Genomic DNA, 20,065 nt, shown 5'->3' on the forward strand with positions numbered 1-20,065 from the left:
CAGTGCAGTGAGGTGTGCCTAAAATTATCCATATTATTTCCTTAATCTGGAGTATTTAGATAAAAGAATATGAACATGTTACAGCTGTAATCCATAGCACAGCATGATATTCTTACACCAAGCAATCCTTATAGTACAGTTGGCAGTAGTATCTACTTGGACTGTGGGAATAGAAAAACTTGATTTTTTTTTTTGGTCAGTAGCTAGTAGTAACTCCTCTCCCCGTGGTAGTTCAGGCAGCATTTTCCTCCATATTCCTGTTATAAATATAGCAATTGCATTTTATGCATATTTACTCCTCTTTGGAAATCCTTTGGCTTTTCTGTGTCTCACCTTCATTATTTTACTTCAGTGTTTTTTTTCCACTTTGAATTAACTCTGCTTTTGACCTCTCATGACTGGTTTTGATCCTAAACAAATCATAAAACTGCTGTTATTGTTTCAGGAAACCAAAAACATGAATTAATTTCTCAACAAGGTATATAGTATCCAAGGTGATTATAAGACTTTTCTGCTTCAAGAGGGTGAAGAGATGGAGAATTAAACTTAAGTGATGCATAGGATTCATACAGAGAAGAAACCTTTTTTCTGAGTAACTTACTCTTTGTAAAAGGGGTCAAGATTAGTTTGTGTCTGTGACTCCAGTAGTTAATGCTTTGTTGCTTAGTATTACACCTCAGGTTTCTCTTTCGTTCGCGAGATTTTAGCACCAGCATCCCAGTGACCATGACAGCTATTGGTAACATGGAGATCTCCTCAGGTAATTCAGTATTAAGAGTGTTTAAATTAAGAGTGTTAAATCTTTGGCAGTCAAAGAAATAAGAACTGTCAAAATTGTCTGTCCAATATTGTATTCTGAGATAATGGAGATTGAGCGTAGGAGTGGAACAGGAGAAAAAAACAAGCCATTAAAAATCTCTCAGATTAAATATTTACATATTTATTTTGCTCTTTATGAAAAATGCTAGATGAGCTCTTCCTAAAATTAAGTTTATTTAAATGAATAGAAGCCAGAGAAATCTGTTAAAATGGTTTTCTAAAGCATTTGGTTGCCATATCCAATGAAGAATCATCCATAGTGGTAAATGTCTTCACCATTTTAATCTAACTACATACAATTTGCTAGACACAGTTACAGGGCATTCAGTTCAGTTCAGTTCAGTCGCTCAGTCATGTCTGACTTTGCATTGCAAAATCATGGACTGCAGCATGCCAGGCTTCCCTGTCTATCACCAGCTCCCAGAGCTTGCTCAGACTCTTGTCCATCGAGTCAGTGATGCCATCCAACCATCTCATCTTCTGATGTCCCCTTCTCCTCCTTCCCAGCATCAAGATCTTTTCCAATGAGTCAGTTCTTTGCATCAGGTGGCCAAAGTATTGGAGTTTCAGCTTCAGCATCAGTCCTTCCAATGAATATTCAGGACTGATTTCCTTTAGGATGGACTGGTTGGATCTCCTTGCAGTCCAAGGGACTCTCAAGAGTCTTCTCCAACACCACAGTTCAAAAGGATCAGTTCTTTGGTGCTCAGCTTTCTTTATAGTCCAACTCTCACATCCATATATGACTACTGGAATAACCATAGCTTTGACCAGATGGACCTTTGTCGGCAAAGTAATGTCTATACTTTTTAATATGCTGTCTAAGTTTGTATAGCTTTTCTTCCAAGGAGTAAGCGTCTTTTAATTTCATGGCTGCAATCACCATCTACAGTGATTTTGGAGCCCAAGAAAATAAAATCTGTCACTGTTTCCATTGTTTCCCCATCTGTTTGCCATGAAGTGATGGGACCAGGTGCCATGATCTTCGTTTTTTGAATGTTGAGTTTTAAACCAACTTTTTCACTCTCCTCTTTCACTTGCATCAAGAGGCTCTTTAGTTCCTCTTCACTTTCTGCCATAAGGGTGGTGTCATCTGCATATCTGAGGTTATTGATATTTCTCCCAGAAATCTTGATTCCAGCTTGTGCCTTCATCCAGCCTGGCATTTCTCACATTAGGAATACACAAAGAAACCAAAAATAATATGTGGCTTCTCCTCTCAAGGAGTATCTAGCTGATAGGCAGTATACATGTAACCATTAATCACAGTGTCATCATATATCAGTACTTGTCCTGAAGGAGTTGTATGCTAGGTAGTGAAGTCAAGAGGAGTCTTTCCCTCAGTCTGAAGAAAGATTTCACAAAGGAAAATTTGATGCTATTTTTAATTTCAAGTTAGTTCTTTGTGGGTGATATAAAAAATAAATTTTTACAACATGGAGGAAGAAATGATGCTTTTTAAAATCATTGCCAGTCTCTGCAGCCTTACAGTGGAAGACCTCCTCTGCTGCATACTTGTGGGCATAAGACGGAAAGAAGCATGTTTGTGTGGAGTTTTCCTTGCTCATTGTTGAAAGTACAGAATCTCCTTCCTTCATTATTTCCATTGTTTGTGTTTTTTTCAACACTCAGTATCTTTCATCAAGCTCTTTTGCATATAGAGATAAGGCCTGAGGAACTTAGGTGCCCTTTTGGTTTGGTGCCAGAAAGAGGCCTTTAAGTTCGGAAGGGCATAATGTTAGTGTCACTTCTCAGTAAAAGGATCACTCTGTTTGTTCCACTGAGTACTCATACCACGCTGACAGAGTTAGTCTTTACTCTAGGATACAACCTGTGCTGGTGTGTTTTAACCCATTTCCCTCCTCCTTCACCCTCCAGCCTTCATATTTATTTGTTTCTGTTTTAGCCGCATGCCTGGATATATGCATCTTCACAGGAATCACATTAAAAGTCTCTTTGGTTGTTTTCTTTATAGAACAAACGTGACATTTCCTTCATCTCCCTGATTCAGAGCTGGGAGGGCAAAATGTCAAAAATAATGAGGCCAAATGGATCTGATCACTGAATACCAGTCTGAAACAGTGCTCAGAGACTTTTTCTTCACAGTCATTATTAGAGGCAGTGAGAGAAAGCTCCTTGGAGGCTGTGGAATGAAGAGAAATCTGAAGCAGCTGTTAGGGAATTAGGAAAACGTCCCAGTCGTGGGTAGCACTCACTGTTCATGTGTTTATCCACATGACTATGTGGAGTTCTAGATGCTGTGATGCAAAGGAAAATAAGGCATAGTTCTAACCTTTGGGAAATACTGTGTGGGAAAAGCCACCTAAAGTGGCACTTGCTGTCTCAGGGCTTATGAATAGAAAGTGTTGTTAGTTCAACAAATATTTATTGATCTTCTGTTACATTCTAGATTCACTTTTAGGTGCTGAGAATAACAGAGTAAACAGAGCAGAAGAAATACCTCTCTTTTTATAGAGTTTACATTCTAATTAGGGATGATGGAGGTGGGAATGAATGCAGACAGTAAACAGTTGTTATTTAGTTGCTAAGTCATGTCTGACTCTTCTGTGACCCCATGGACTGTACCCTGCCAGCCTCCCCTGTCCATGGGATTCTCCAGGCAAAAATACTGGAGTGGGTTACCATTTCCTTCTCCAAGGGATCTTCCTGACCCAGGGATTGAACCCAGATCTCCTGCTTAACAGGCAGGTTCTTTACCACTGAGCCACCAGGGAAGCCCAAAATAAACAGTAAATAAATATTATGTCGAGTGATAAGAGCCATGGAGAAAAATTAAGCAAGTAGAAGGGTTAAGGTTTGCCAAACTCCTCACTAAGAGCTAGCATTTGAGCAGAGATACATGGAGGAAGTAAGAGATAAAACCAAGTGGATGTCTGAGGAAAGAATGTTTGACAGTCACAGCTAGTTGATTAGCTAAATTTATTGAGCATTTACTGTATACCAGGTACTCTTCTAAGCCGTTTACAGTGCTTAATTTAATTATTAAAAATTATATAAAGGAAGTACAATGATTATCCCTTTTGCATGTAACTTCCCAAAGTTGACAACTTAACTCTGATCTATCACATGTACTGAGAAAATTTATTCACTCTATACTGAAATATAATTAAACCTCTGATTCAGAGTAGAATTATTTGAACGTATGGTAGATTTTTAAAAGACATCCTGTTTCAATATTTTTAACACATATCCTCTCAGGACTACCACAATATTAGTTGGTGAACATCTACATGGAATTTACTAACATAAATTTATTAGAATGGTTTCTTTGTCACCATTATTTGTTAAGATGGTGCTAATGGGGATTAGGGCTTCACCAGTAACTCGGCAGTAAAGAATCCATGTGCAATTCCTGAGACACGGAATTGATCCCTGGGAAGATCCCTGGGTTGGGAAGATCCCTTGGAGGAGGAAATGGCTATCCACTCCAGTATTCTTGCCTGGGAAATCCATGGACAGAGGAACCTGGCGGACTACAGTCCCTGGGGTTGCAAAGAGTCGGACACGACTGAAGCGACTGAGCATGCATGCGTGCCAGACCTACATATGGAAGTTAAAGGAGACAAGTCTGAAATACCACAAATTCTAAACTAAAAATTTAAGTGAGATTTAATCATGAGATTTATATTCTAAAGGAAAAGCTCAGTGACCAAATTTGAAAGCAGGTTGGAGCCTCCTAGAGAGGCAGAAGGCAATTGGGACTCCCCCTGATGATACAGACCCTGGCCACAGGCAGTGGGGAGCTCGTTCTACCACAGAGCCCCTGGTGCTAGCAAGCTCCATTTTCGAGTCCTCCTTCTAGCCTATTAGCACTGGGGGCTTATGTGCCCACTAGGTGATTGCCTCCAGTACTGGGATCCCCAGGCCCCAAAGCCAGCTGTGCTGGGACCTAGCACTTCCCACCAACAAGACCAGACCAGCCTTAGGACCTGCGCACCTGCAGTCAGGAGCACCAGAACCCAGCCCCATCCAGCAGCCGGCTGGCACCAGCCCTAAGATTCCCAGACCATGTAGCCAGCTGTGTCAGGACCCAGACCCACCCACCAGCCCGCTAGCAGCCCCCACATAAGGCAGGACATGACAGCCAGCCAAGCTGAGAGCTAGCCCTCCCTCCCAGCCTGCCCACAGTAGTTGGCCCCACCACAACAGAAGTGCCCCCTCAGCCCACATACAACCTCTGTTGACCAGAGCGGGGAGTATGTAGCTGGACCCCATAGGACATCTCCTACATAAGCTACTTCACCAAGAACAGAAAACATAACCGGCCTGTCTAATATATAGAAATAAACACAAAGAATTAAGCAAAAATGAGGTGACAAATAATGTGCTTCAAACAAAAGAACAAACCCCAAAAGAACTAAGCAAAGTGTAGATGAGCAATCTATCCATAACAACACAACAGAAATCAAAGGATCAAAAGAGATTACTGCAAACAACTATATGTGAATAAATGGACGACCTGGAAGAAATGGATAAAGTCCTAGAAATTTACGGTTTTCCAAGACTAAATTAGGAAGAAATAGAAAATATGAACAAATCAATTACCAGGAATGGAACTGAATCAAGATGAATCAAAAAGCTTCCAACAAACAAAAGTCCAGGACCAGATGGCCCCATGGGTGAATTTTATGAAATATTTAAAGAAGAATTAATGCCTGTACTTCCAAAAAATTGAAGAAAGAAGACTTCTGAATTCATTCTACAAGGCAAAGGTCACCCTGATTCAAAAACCAGACGAAGATGCCACAAAAATTGAAACTTACAGACCAATATCATTGATAAGATACAAAAATCATTAACAGAATGTTAGCAAGCTGAATCCAACGATACATTAAAAGGATCATACACCATGATCATGTGGATATGAGGACAGTTCAATATTTGCAAATCGATCAGTGCAACACACCACATTAACAAAACAAAGGATGAAAGTCATATGATCATCTCAATAGGTGCAGAAAAAGCATTTGGCAAAATTCTACATTTATTTATAATAAAACTCTAAGTGAATGTAGAAGAAATGTACCTCAGCATAACAAAGGCTGTAATATATGACAGTCCCCCAGCTAGCGTAATACTCAGCAGTGAAAAGCTGAAAGTTTTTCCTCTAAGATCAGGAAGAAGACAAAGATGGCCACTCTTACCACTTTTATTCAACGTAGTGTTGAATGTCCTAGCCACAGCAAAATGTTAAGACATTGTATCCCTAGAGTTTTCATCACAAGGAAAAAATTTTTTTTTCCTTTTTAAAAAATGTTGTCTCTTTAGGAGATGAGGGATAGTGACTGAACTCATTGTGGTAACCATTTTGTGACGTGTGTAAGTCAGTTCATTGTGCCTTACACTTATACGGTACTGTATGTCAATTATATATCAATAAAACTGGAAGAAAAAGACAATGTATAAATTACACTTTTAAAAAGATGAAAAAGATAGTTTAAGGATAAAAGTGGGAGAGGAATGCATAAAATGAAAATGTGTCGATGTGAAAAAAAAATGAAAGCAGGTTGAAAAAGCGCTTCAAGGTCACTCGTTACAAAGAAAGAGCTTTCTATTTTCAATTATTTCATGAACTGAAAGGGACGTTCTGATGCATATGTGTCCTTTATATGACATGCCAATAACTTTTAACATAAAGGACACCCCAGAATGGTTTCTGCCCCATCAGTGGATTCAAAGATGCTTTGTCAGCTACTCTATTGAGTGCCAGAGTTAAAGCTCTCCTTACTGTTGGAAAAAGAGGCACACCTGTGTAAAGGAAGTCCACCTCCTGTTGGTAGGATACTACTTCCTGATAGAATTCTATAATTTCAGTGATTTTGTTTCTTTTTCCAGGTACCCCCATTATGAATTTATTAGTGATAACTCTATCTCTTGGTCAGCTGGACTACACAATCGATACACAGAAAATTCACTCCGAGGTGTGATCCTGGATATACACTTTCTCTCCCAGGCAGACTTCCTGGTGTGTACGTTCTCATCCCAGGTAAGCATTTTTAAATGGTCAATACTCTGTGGTTATATTAGGTCAGGAAGTTCTTGGATCTTTTTTAAAAATGTTAGTTATCATGATTCAAGTGCAATGTTTTAATATTGGGAAATGATCTCTTTTATGAAAAGATGAGAAGATTCCAGAAAGCATAGCTTTTTGATTACGTTGAACATTTAGTTGTTTGCAAGCAGTTGTTGAATACATCTCTAATGAAGCCAGCTACTGGGGTTGTTGTAAAGTGTTTGGCTTATTCACAGCATTTAACAGAAACAGCAAGTAAGTTTACTTCATACTTTCTGATTTTGCATACAATCAATACGTAACTAGAATCCGTCCATTTCTACACGTCAGTGCACTGATACTGAGACTTAAATGCTCAGCATTTTGACTCAGCAATTTGATTCATTGCTTTGTAGAAAATAAGAAAGAGCAAATATAATTCCTCTTCAAGTCCTTTTACATTTCTACCTAGCAAGAAATAGTACAATATATTTAAGCAATACCATATTATAATCATTCTTTAACTATTACAGAAAAACTATATGTTATTGGTTTGGTGTATGTTTTTATGAGTGTCCAGTCAGCCTTATTTGCCCAGTGGAATATCAACACAGAAATATTTGTTGTGTATTTTATTCAGCTCTCTTATTTATGTGCATATTACTGGTTAGTTTATTCAACAAGCTATTAAATGGTTGTTTGTGCTCAGATCTATGCTGGGGTAGAGGGGATTTCATGGGATTGAAGATACAGATCTTAGCCTGGTCCGAAATCTAGTGAGCAAAATATTCACATGAAATAACTAGAGAATAATTACCAAGAAATATAAAGCATGTAAGATAAATATATGCCTAAAAGCTTGAAGAAGCAGAGAAAAGAAAATGTGAAAAGGAAAGTCACATCATTTACATGGGGATATACTGCAGAGAAGTATAAAGAAAATAACAAGTTTTTTATTATGTGACAATGTACTTTCTCACAATGGTGTGGTGTTATGATTGTTGGAGAGATACTTACCCCAACAAAGGCTGTATGAGTTCCTTCGGTGTGGAATAAGACTACAACTTAAGACCCAAAGACAGCTACCCAGAACAGGAATCACAAAGCAGCAGTCCTCATCAGAAGGGAAACATGAAGGCATCCATAGCGGATACTTCTCCCTAAGTGGGGTTAGGATCCTATCATTGAAAAGGTCCCTTTTCTGTTCTTATGGGAGGTAGGGGGAGGAGTTGTAACTACCTAGTCCCTCTAAACTGCTTTTGATAATCTGGCTGTGTGCCTGTGTGATCAACAGGTGCAAGTAACACATTTTCAAATGGTTGTTGTTAGAGCAATTGAATCAAGAATTTCCAGATGCACCATCTCCCCCTTAGGCATAAATTTTAGGCCTAAAGTCTGTTCCTTCAGTCCAGGGTTTCTCAACCTGGCACGACTGACTTTGGGGGCTGGATAAGTTGTTGTGGGCCCTTGTATTGTGCGCTACAGCATGGTTAGCAGCATCCGTGGCCAGTAGACCCTCATCTCAAGTTGTAACAGTCAACAGTGTTTCCAGACCATTGCCAAATATCCCAGGTTGGGGAAGTGGGAGGGCAAAATCGTCCTTGTGAGAACCACTGCTCTAACTATAAAGCTCTAGAATTAAACAAAGGGCTTTCCAGGTGGCTCAGTGGTAAAAGAATCCACCTGCCGATGCAGGAGACGCCAGTTCAATACCTGGATCGGAAAGACCCCCCTGAAAGAAGAAATGGCAACCTTCTTCAGTATTTTTGCCTAGATAACCCCATGGACAGAGGAGTTGATCTTTGCCTACATAATCCCATGGGGTCGCAAAGAGTCGAACACACTGAGCCACTGAACACATACACACACACTCAAAATTAAATATAAGCATGTCTAAACATTGGCAGATCTTACATGTAGGTAGACAGTGAGACTTACAAGTGCTCTGTGTTTTGCTTCCTTTCTTCCAGCTCTCTTTAATTAGGCCATTAGGCTCATTCTGGAAAGAAAAAAAAAATTTTTTTTTTCCTTTTCAGTGATATGCTGTAGAATTTTTGATCCTTATAGCCTCACAACTCTTTTGACCCAGAAGTCAGGAGTTCTGTCACTTCATGATAATGGAAACCTGTCCAGATTTGAAGAACATATTGTTCATACTTCTTTGTTCTGTTTTATGCATAATATTAACCTCAGTGTGTTCTTCAGACCCCAGATCCAGAAAGACAGTTTATATGAAGACAGAGTGCTGAGAGGTCTGATTGTGTCCAAAGGAATAAGATTCGTGATTATATATTGTATTGTTCGTTAAAACTCTTGGCAAGTCAAAGTTCATCCAAAAGAACTCTCCTAATTTGAACCAATATTTTGTGTCCCAAAATAGATTTGAATATCTCAGACATTTTATGTTAGGGTTCAGAATAAAAGTTTAGTAGTAAAAATACCTTATATTTATATAATGAGTAGCAGTTTGCTAAATGTGATCATCTCCTTTCTTGATGACTAATGGGTCTAGCATTTGATATTGTGGAATAATTCCACACTTGGTGATAAATCTTTGAGCTTACTTGCACTTCAGTATTTTTTGAAAATATTTTTAGTATAAAGGCATTTGATACAGTTTAATATTTTTATGGTGTGAGTGAAGTTGGTTGCTGGCTCATAGTTTCCTTGCCATAAATCAAAATTGGGATTTTTTTGAAAAATGCCCCCAAAATGTGAAGTTGGTTGCTGGCTCATAGTTTCCTTGCCATAAATCAAAACCAGGATTTTTTTTAAAAATGCCCCCAAAATGTCTCAACAACAGCAGCAGTGGAGTTTGAGAAAAACTCACTGATGGTATAAGTGTCGAGCTTTTAACTTCATAAGGCAGGGAATAAGAATGAAGCATTGTAGGTTCTGGGGTCACTCTACCTGGGTTTTAAATCCAACTTTGACCATTTAGTGACTGTGGCATTTGAACAAATTACTTAGACTATCACTGACTTTTTTTTCCCCTCCCTATAAAAATAGTAATAATAATACCTACTGCATAAAGTTTTTGTGAGGATTAAAGAGTTATTATAGATAAAAAGCACAGAGAATAGTACTGAGCAATATATTAAATGCAACGTTAGCTGCTATTATTTATATAGGAATAGGTATAGGACTGTCTTTGCCTGTTAGACTCTACAGTATTTATTTGAGCAGCTCTTTTTCACATGGCCCCATTTCAGACTATATGTTCTCACATTTTAGAAGGAACATGAAACATGCTATTCAAGGACACCGTTACCTCTACTTATGGTCACAGGTGATGTGTAGGGTCCACACAGTCATTGTGTGCATTGACGCATGTAACGTTCTTCATAAAGAAGAACAAACAGTAACATTCACCATATTAATTTCTATGCCAAGGTACCGTCTTAACTTTCTTTAGCTCATTGAAGGACAGCATCACCATATAATGAATTTTAAAAAACAAAAACTCTTCATTCCCAAAGGGTGAGTGATACGTAACAGTATTTGCTGTAGCAAATGTAGGTAAACTTGCATATAGTTTTAACTTTAGGGAAATTAATCTGCAGGCTTTCTTATATATGCCACAGGCATGCTAGAAAGTGGGAAGGGGGACAAGAAAATAAAACAATGAGAACCAAATCTAAGCCCAGAATAAAACATGGACAACCAGCTTTCAAATTTTCCTTGATGATAATCTCATTTCAAGAAATGGTGAGAAGGAATAAAAGTTTAGACTCTTCTTCATAATGCTTTGGCAATCCTACAGTTTCAGTCATGTAAACTTTCTGTCTCCTGTATACTACTACCCTTTAGAGCGTTTATGCTATATAACAAGTGAGTTTATCTGTTGACAGTGTGCTATTGTAGAAAATCCTGGAAGAATAAAATGCATTGTTGGAGGGAAATTGCAAGGCCTGGTTGAAGTTTGAGAAACTATAGGCAGAAATGTCATGACTCCTTAATCAGGATTCTTTATAAGGTTTTGGATCCATTCTTCTCAGCCTGAGGGCTTCTAAAGATCCTTGGTTTTATATCCACAAATAAGGTCTGGGAATTGTCTCTCCTTAAGTGAAAAGTTTTTAAAAGCCAAGAATATGACTCTGCTCTCTAATTTTGTTACTGTTGTTATTCTTAGTTTTCTGAATTCTTTCATCAAAGCTTTTTCTCAAAGCCAGGTTTGTCCTAAAAGCTTCATAAATTGAAGAAAACAAGCTTTAGGATTTAGTCTGAAATTTAGAGGCAGTGTTTTTCAAGAACATCCACTAAGTTTTGAAAGCTATGCAGTGAGTCACACTCCAAACTATTTTACCAAATACTCTAACCTTGTTCTGTGTTACTGGAAGTTGTGTATACCCTAACCATCTACTATGTCGTTTATTTTCATATTTAACGAAACAATCTTAAATCTGAAGCAAAGAAATTACATTTGGAGAAATAACAGCAGTTGACAGCTCACTCAGTTGCAGATGGGCAAAATATCAGAAGGGTTTTGTTTTTTTTAATACTGCCCGTGAACTGAAATGGACTGGAATGGGTGAATTTAACTCAGATGACCATTATATCTACTACTGTGGGCAGGAATCCCATAGAAGAAATGGAGTAGCCATCATGGTCAACAAAAGAGTCCAAAATGCAGTACTTGGATGCAGTCTCAAAAACGACAGAATGATCTCTGTTCGTTTCCAAGGCAAACCATTCAATATCACAGTAATCCAAGTCTATGCCCCAACCAGTAACGCTGAAGAAGCTGAAGCTGAATGGTTCTATGAAGACCTACAAGACCTTTTAGAACTAACACCCAAAAAAGATGTCCTTTTCATTATAGGGGACTGGAATGCAAAAGTAGGAAGTCAAGAAACACCTGGAGTAACAGGCAAATTTGGCCTTGGAATACGGAATGAAGCAGGGCAAAGACTAATAGAGTTTTGCCAAGAAAATGCACTGGTCATAACAAACACCCTCTTCCAACAACACAAGAGAAGACTCTATACATGGACATCACCAGATGGTCAACACCGAAATCAGATTGATTATATTCTTTGCAGCCAAAGATGGAGAAGCTCTATACAGTCAGCAAAAACAAGACCAGGAGCTGACTGTGGCTCAGACCATGAACTCCTTATTGCCAAATTCAGACTGAAATTGAAGAAAGTAGGGAAGACCACTAGACCATTCAGGTATGGCCTAAATCAAATCCCTTATGATTATACAGTGGAAGTGAGAAATAGATTTAAGGGCCTAGATCTGATAGATACAGTGCCTGATGAACTATGGAATGAGGTTCGTGACATTGTACAGGAGACAGGGATCAAGACCATCCCCATGGAAAAGAAATGCAACAAAGCAAAATGGCTGTCTGGGGAGGCCTTACAAATAGCTGTGTAAAGAAGAGAAGCGAAAAGCAAAGGAGAAAAGGAAAGATATAAACATCTGAATGCAGAGTTCCAAAGAATAGCAAGAAGAGATAAGAAAGCCTTCTTCAGCGATCAATGCAAAGAAATAGAGGAAAACAACAGAATGGGAAAGACTAGAGATCTCTTCAAGAAAATTAGAGATACCAAGGGAACATTTCATGCAAAGATGGGCTCGATAAAGGACAGAAATGGTATGGACCTAACAGAAGCAGAAGATATTAAGAAGAGGTGGCAAGAATACACAGAAGAACTGTCCAAAAAGATCTTCACGACCCAGATAATCACAATGGTGTGATCACTTACCTAGAGCCAGACATCCTGGAATGTGAAGTCAAGTGGGCCTTAGAAAGCATCACTACGAACAAAGCTAGTGGAGGTGATGGAATTCCAGTTGAGCTATTCCAAATCCTGAAAGATGATGCTGTGAAAGTGCTGCACTCAATATACCAGCAAATTTGGAAAACTCGGCAGTGGCCACAGGACTGGAAAAGGTCAGTTTTCATTCCAATCCCAAAGAAAGGCAATGCCAAAGAATGCTAAAACTACTGCACAATTGCACTCATCTCACACGCTAGTAAAGTAATGCTCAAAATTCTCCAAGCCAGGCTTCAGCAATATGTGAACCGTGACCTTCCTGATGTTCAAGCTGGTTTTAGAAAAGGTAGAGGAACCAGAGATCAAATTGCCAACATCCGCTGGATCATGGAAAGAGCAAGAGAGTTCCAGAAAAACATCTATTTCTGCTTTATTGACTATGCCAAAGCCTTTGACTGTGTGGATCACAACAAACTGTGGAAAATTCTGAAAGAGATGGGAATACCAGACCACCTGATCTGCCTCTTGAGAAATTTGTATGCAGGTCAGGAAGCAACAGTTAGAACTGGACATGGAACAACAGACTGGTTCCAAATAGGAAAAGGAGTCCGTCAAGGCTGTATATTGTCACCCTGTTTATTTAACTTATATGCACAGTACATCATGAGAAACGCTGGACTGGAAGAAACACAAGCTGGAATCAAGATTGCCGGGAGAAATATCAATAACCTCAGATATGCAGATGACACCACCCTTATGGCAGAAAGTGAAGAGGAACTAAAAAGCCTCTTGATGAAAGTGAAAGTGGAGAGTGAAAAAGTTGGCTTAAAGCTCAGCATTCAGAAAACGAAGATCATGGCATCTAGTCCCATCACTTCATGGGAAATAGATAGGGAAACAGTGGAAACAGTGTCAGACTTTATTTTGGGGGGTTCCAAAATCACTGCAGATGGTGACTGCAGCCATGAAATTAAAAGACGCTTACTCCTTGGAAGGAAAGTTATGACTAACCTAGATAGCATATTCAAAAGCAGAGACATTACTTTGCCAACAAAGGTCCGTCTAGTCAAGGCTATGGTTTTTCCTGTGGTCATGTATGGATGTGAGAGTTGGACTGTGAAGAAAGCTGAGCGCCGAAGAATTGATGCTTTTGAACTGTGGTGTTGGAGAAGACTCTTGAGAGTCCCTTGGACAGCAAGGAGATCCAACCAGTCCATTCTAAAGGAGATCAGCCCTGGGATTTCTTTGGAAGGAATGATGCCAAAGCTGAAACTCCAGTCCTTTGGCCACCTCATGCGAAGAGTTGACTCATTGGAAAAGACTCTTATGCTGGGAGGAATTGGGGGCAGGAGGAGAAGGGGACGACAGAGGATGAGATGGCTGGATGGGATCACTGACTCGATGGACATGAGTCTCAGTGAACTCTGGGAGTTGGTGATGGACAGGGAGGCCTGGCGTCCTGCGATTCATGGGATCACAAAGAGTCGGACACGACTGAGCGACTGATCTGATCTGAATAAGTTTTAGAACTTGGAATCTCATTTACAAAAATGGTTGTAGATGTCCATTTTAAAGACTGTAAGTAATCGACGTTTTTTTAAGGAGCAGTCAATATTTGTTCAGTAGTTTCTCAGTCATTAAAATCACCATAGGACAAATTTTTTCCCCCTAGGACACTTCCTGTGTGGCACTTAATGCGACATTCTTGTGGCATTTTCTGTTGTTTCATTCCAAATCACACACAATACAACTGGCTTCGTCACACTTTGCATCAGATTTTGAAAAGCCCAGAAGGAGAAGCCAGACATTGATTTTATTTCCAGACAGACAGCTCTGGATAGGGATCTCCATGGAGGTGTGGTTATGAAATAGCAGCAGATACTGTCCTCTCACTGAAGAGTAAAATAGAGCAATTTGCAGTAAAAATGTACAGATACCCCAGCCTCACAGAGACACGAGCCCAATTCCAACTTTTCACACTTGGGAGATCTTTCTGGCCCTGTCTATTTTGACAAAAAACCAGTATCCCATCTGCTCTCAGAAAGATTTGGAGGTTCATGCAAAGCTCAGCTGGCTGTTAGGGACAAAATTCAGACTTTCCTTCCTTTTTAAATTTTTTTCTTAATCCAGTCATATCTATGTTTTATCCCTTGGCAGGATTTTTGCTTTTACTCATAACTGTGTGCTTGCTGCTAAGTCGCTTCAGTCATATCCGACTCTGTGCGACCCCAGAGACGGCAGCCCACCAGGCTTCCCTGTCCCTGGGATTCTCCAGGCAAGAACACTGGAGTGGGTTGCCATTTCCTTCTCCAATGCATGAAAGGGAAAAGTGAAAGTGAAGTTGCTCAGTCGTGTCCGACTCTAGCGACCCCATGGACTGCAGCCCACCAGGCTCCTCTGTCCATGGGATTTTCCAGGCAAGAGTACTAGAGTGGGAACTGTGTGCTTAGTAGTGTTCTAAAAACAATAGAGTGACACGTCAGCAGTGAGTGAAATAAGGCATACTGCATGTGGCCATCCGCTGCTTTGCAAACCATAGAGACTGCTCCTCTCAATCATGCTACCTGTCAAGTATCAAAGATGAGTATTGAGATCAGCTGGAAGGCATCATTTACCTGCTATGTGATTTGGGTTTGTAACGCCCAGAGAGGACGCCTGGAGTGATTAAATGCAAACATTGACACTATAGTCAGCTTTCTAACTCTTTACAGTAAATTGCCCCCTGGTTATCATAGAGAAAAAATTTAATTACTCGGAATATTCTATATGGATCTTAAGGATTAATATCACCAGTGGTCTTGCATCTCAGCTGCTGGACTGGTATTATACATGGAGCAGTATTCATTCAGAAGGTATTTATTAAATAGCTACTTTGAGGCAGGCACTATTCTAGGTTCTTATCCTAACACTCTAAGGCAGTTGAGTGTATGGTTTAGAGACAGAGTCCTAATTACATTTCTGCCATTTCAGTCAGTTCAGTTCAGTCTCTCAGTCTTTGCGACCCCATGGACTGCAGCATGCCAGGCTTCCCTGTCCATCACCAACTCCCGGAGCTTACTCAGACTCATGTCTGTTGAGTCGGTGATGCCATCCAACCATCTCATTCTCTGTTGTCCCCTTCTCCTCCGGCCTTCAATCTTCCCCAGCATCAGGGTCTTTTCCAATGAGTCAGTTCTTCATGTCAGGTGGCCAAAGTATTCTGCCATTTACTAACCCCTTTATTCATTTTGTTTAATTTTTGAAAATTTTTGGAAATATTAGTATAGTTTCTTCAGCTATAAAACATAAATAATAATAGTAACCAAGTCATAGGGTTGTTGTGAGAGTTAAATGAGTTGAGAAAAAGTGTGTGTACAAGCCCAGCTATTAGAACAGTGGTCAGTAGGCTCATCTGCTCTCATTATTGCCATTATTATAAGAAGGAGCCTTTTATTGGCCCACCTCTGTATCTGAAAGCTCTACCATTTGTAATTTCTTTGGCTTAAGAAAGTATGTATGTTATCCATCAGGTTAATACATCAACAACTATTGATTGCTGTTGTTGTTGTTCAGACACCAAGTCAGGACCGACTCTGCAACTCTGTGGACTGCATTATGCCAGGCTCCTCTGTCCTCCACTATCTCCTGGAATTTGCTCAAATTCATGTCCTTTAAGTTAATGATGCTGTCTGACCATCTCATTCCTCTGTCACCCCCTTCTCCTTTTGCCTTCAGTCTTTCCCAGCATCAGGGTCTTTTCCAGTGAGGTGGCTCTGCATCAGGTGGCCAAAGTATCAGAGCAACTATTGCTACCAAACATAAACTGATCATTAGGAATACCCTCAAAAGAAAGCACGTTTCTAAGGGTGTGGGACTGAAGGCAGTGTTGTTTTTATGAGAATGAGAAGTTAATTAGTGAAAGGGGAAGACACATCAGGGTCCATTGCCATGATGGACATTGTGGTCATCCCAAGGCAGTATAAGATCTAGCATCCCTGACTAGGGATAATTGAAAAGGGGGTGGAGGGGCCCTGAAAATACAACTCAGGTTTTCCCAAGGCCTGCCTTGGCCTTACGCTATCTAAAATGTGAGCATGGGGAATAGGATCTGCAAGAAAACACATGCTTAGCAGTTAACAAGTATACACATTCTGCCTAGGTTCAAAACCTGAATCTGCCACTTAATAATAGTATAACTCTGGCCATTTTCCTTAACTGATCTTTGACGTCCATAAAACAAACATGATAGAATATTATGGGACTCCTGACAATTAAATTAGACCTTGGAAGCAATGCCCGACAGAAAAACTAAGTAAAACTCAGTAAATATTAACCTCTGTCATTGTTACTGTACTTTGCTACTATTGGAGCTGCTTTAATTATTTAGATTCTTTCCAAAGTCTTCACTGGATTTTGCGTACCCTATATGGGCCTCTGACTAAATATGAAGTTCAAGTTCAAAATCTTTTTTGCTTCATTTTGTTATAGTTTGAGTATTCTACCAGTGATGTCAGTCATACTGTGACATTCCCAATATAAAATTAGTTTGCTGACAAAGTAGCAGATTTGAAAGCAAACTTATTCTCTTGGTTCTATGTCTAGTTGAAATCCTAGCACTAGAATTAGTCCCTATCTGCAAAATTAAAAATACTATCTAAACTTCAGTTTTATTTGCAAATTACATTTGGCATTTAAGAAGTGCCCCTCCAATTCCTGAAATTCGGATTTTTTTAAAGACTTAAGTTGATCATTAACCTAATTAGATTCTATTTACTCATAACACTTAAGAATTCAGTTTTGATACTGTGAATGCCAAAGTTTTTAAGGACTACTGGGTACCTTAAATTACTCCACTGAGAAGATTAAGAGTTATTATTAGCATCATTTTAAATATGTCCAAAAGTATTGATATAGGGACAATAAAACCAGAGAAGGCAATGGCACCCCACTCCAGTACTCTTGCCTGGAAAATCCCATGGACAGAGGAGCCTGGTGGGCTGCAGTCCACGGGGTCACTAAGAGTTAGGCACAACTGAGCGACTTCCCTTTCACTTTTCACTTTCATGCATTGGAGAAGGAAATGGCAACCCACTCCAGTGTTCTTGCCTGGAGAATCCCAGGGACCGGGGAGCCTGGTGGGCTGCCGTCTATGGGGTCGCACAGAGTCGGACACGACTGAAGCGACTTAGCAGCAGCAGCAGCAGCAGTAGCAGGGGCAATAAACCTTCATTAACTGAGATAACTACAAGTGGAGATGCAGAAAAATTTGACTTCAGTTGAGTCCTCTGTTCATAGTATATAGTGGAAGAATTTTCTAAGTAAATAGTATTCTCTTTTGTTTTCACTTATTCTTAAGTTTCTGAAACCCATTTACTAGATAATGAATATATTTGTTAGTTGTTTAAAATGTTATACCTCCATTAAGATCGTTTACCTTTGTTAGCAAGTCTAAAGTTCAAGGACTGTGTAATTTCAGCTGCCATCCAGTGAGAATGGTAGGTGTTCTTTGGACAGAGGAATCTTTTAAGTAGCCTTAAATGCATCAGGTAGATGCACCTTCCCCAAAGCTAGTTCATCTTGTTTCAATCTAGACTGCTGCTATCTACACATCACACACAAAACTCTTCAGAACAGAAGTGGCAGATATGTTTTAGCTCATTTGGCAATAGTTGATTGTCAGTAATTACATGAGTTTCTGAGACCAGATCTAAATTAGCGGAAAAGAGTATGTGATTTATTAACACTGAATGAAAGAAAGGGAGCAGCAGCATTTGTGTAAAGTATTTATAATCCTGAATCTTAAAGTTCACCAAGGGCACAGACTATGTTATTTTTGCCCAGCACTCTGTGGCTCTTGATAAGTGTTTATTCTCAAAATACTTTGCACTACATGTACATATCCTTTTTTTTCTCTGCCGGATCCTAATTGTAATTGTCTTTTATGTTTAGAAAAAAGATACAGGCAAAGAAATGAAGAATGACTTTGTACCATCATCTGAGAGCAAATGGACTTTGACTAGAATCTACTCATTCTCTCAGCCCTGGTCCTAGTTTAGTCCCTGTCTCTTTGGCAAGGGCTCTCAGAGTGCTACGAAGGCGATCTCACATGTACTAACAGATTTTTTTTCATGCTTTCCCAAGGTCTGTCGAGTTGCTTATGAGATCATGCAGACGCTGCATCCCGATGCCTCTGCAAACTTCCATTCTTTGGATGACATCTACTATTTTGGAGGCCAAAATGCCCACAACCAGATTGCTATTTATCCTCACGAACCTCGAACTGCGGATGAAATCCCCATGGAACCTGGAGATATCATTGGCGTGGCTGGAAATCACTGGGATGGCTATTCTAAAGGTGTCAACAGAAAACTGGGAAGGACGGGCCTGTATCCCTCCTACAAAGTTCGAGAGAAGATAGAAACGGTCAAGTACCCCACGTACCCTGAGGCTGAGAAATAAAGCTTAGATGGACCAGAAAGACCACCAAACTCAGTTCAAACCATTTGAGCCAAACAGTACATGAAGAAGGCCCCAACCTAACAGCCCGTGGTTAAAATTAGTCAACATCTTCAGCATCAGGAGCAGCTGGGATCTGACAGATGCTTCATTGGTGGAATTGCTCTTTAACAAGGGCTACAATGCCCGTAAACCCATGCACAGTCCAATAATGTACTCACGTATAACATGCAAACAGATTGTTTTCTACGTTACCCCTTCTTTCAAGACTATGTCCCCATGAAACAAACACTGCCACATTGTGTAATTTAAGTGACACAGACATTTTGTGTGAGACTTCAAACATGGTGCCTATACCTGAGAGACTTGTGTGACCAAATGAGATGACTTGAATAGTTCCCTCTTGTGGGGAGCTTGATTCTTAGCCAGTGGTGGTATTGTAACCACTGAATTCACTCCAGTCAACAGAATTCAGAATGAGAATGGATGTTTTTGTCTGGAATTTTTTTTTTTTTTTAAGTAATTGCACCGGTTCATCCACCTCATCATTAATAAGTGAAGGATACAACAGAAATTAAAATATTCACACTCCATTAGGAACTTTTGTAAAACAATGCCATGAACAGATTCTTTAGTACTCAATGTTTCTGGACATTCTCTTTGATAACAAAAAATAAATTTTAAAAAGAGGAATTTTGTGGTTTCTAGAATTTTATATCAGATGATGATGTAGCCAGCATTATAATGGAAAATGATGATAAAAAGAGGAGTTTGACGATTTTTCTGCTTTACTTTTTTATTTTTCTGTTTTGGATTGAATGGCTTAGCTCAGAGAGTCATTGGTCCATTTGAACACTGAACACTGAGTGTAGTTGGTGCACGTTACAGAGTTGCTCAGAACACTCTTTGGGAGTTTTTATTTTACTGTGAATATTTTGGACCTTGTTTATTTGTTTTAATTAATCAAATAATCGTACTCCTTGCCGTCAGAGGAACTATCCCCTCCATTTCCGAACTAATAATTTCAGGCTTGTTCTTTCTTATTGGGGCTGTTGTCACTTTTTGTGAGTTG

General features: G+C 39.5%; 1 protein-coding gene across 6 annotated transcripts in view; it reads left to right on the plus strand.

Annotated features, from left to right (window-relative positions):
• The window catches only part of FUT8 (fucosyltransferase 8), a 333,890-nt gene extending 314,204 nt beyond the window's left edge, over positions 1-19,686 (plus strand). For all 6 annotated transcript variants that reach the window (XM_027554345.1, XM_027554347.1, XM_027554344.1 and 3 more), the window contains 2 exons: positions 6,676-6,826; positions 18,679-19,686. In XM_027554345.1, the coding sequence (XP_027410146.1) occupies positions 6,676-6,826; positions 18,679-18,996 (469 nt within the window). In that variant the 3' untranslated portion in view covers positions 18,997-19,686. The remainder of the gene's footprint in view (positions 1-6,675; positions 6,827-18,678) is intronic.
• The last annotated feature ends 379 nt before the right edge of the window (positions 19,687-20,065 follow it).

This window comes from Bos indicus x Bos taurus, chromosome 10 (assembly GCF_003369695.1).
Source record: "Bos indicus x Bos taurus breed Angus x Brahman F1 hybrid chromosome 10, Bos_hybrid_MaternalHap_v2.0, whole genome shotgun sequence".
In the NCBI taxonomy this organism is placed as follows: domain Eukaryota; kingdom Metazoa; phylum Chordata; class Mammalia; order Artiodactyla; family Bovidae; genus Bos; species Bos indicus x Bos taurus.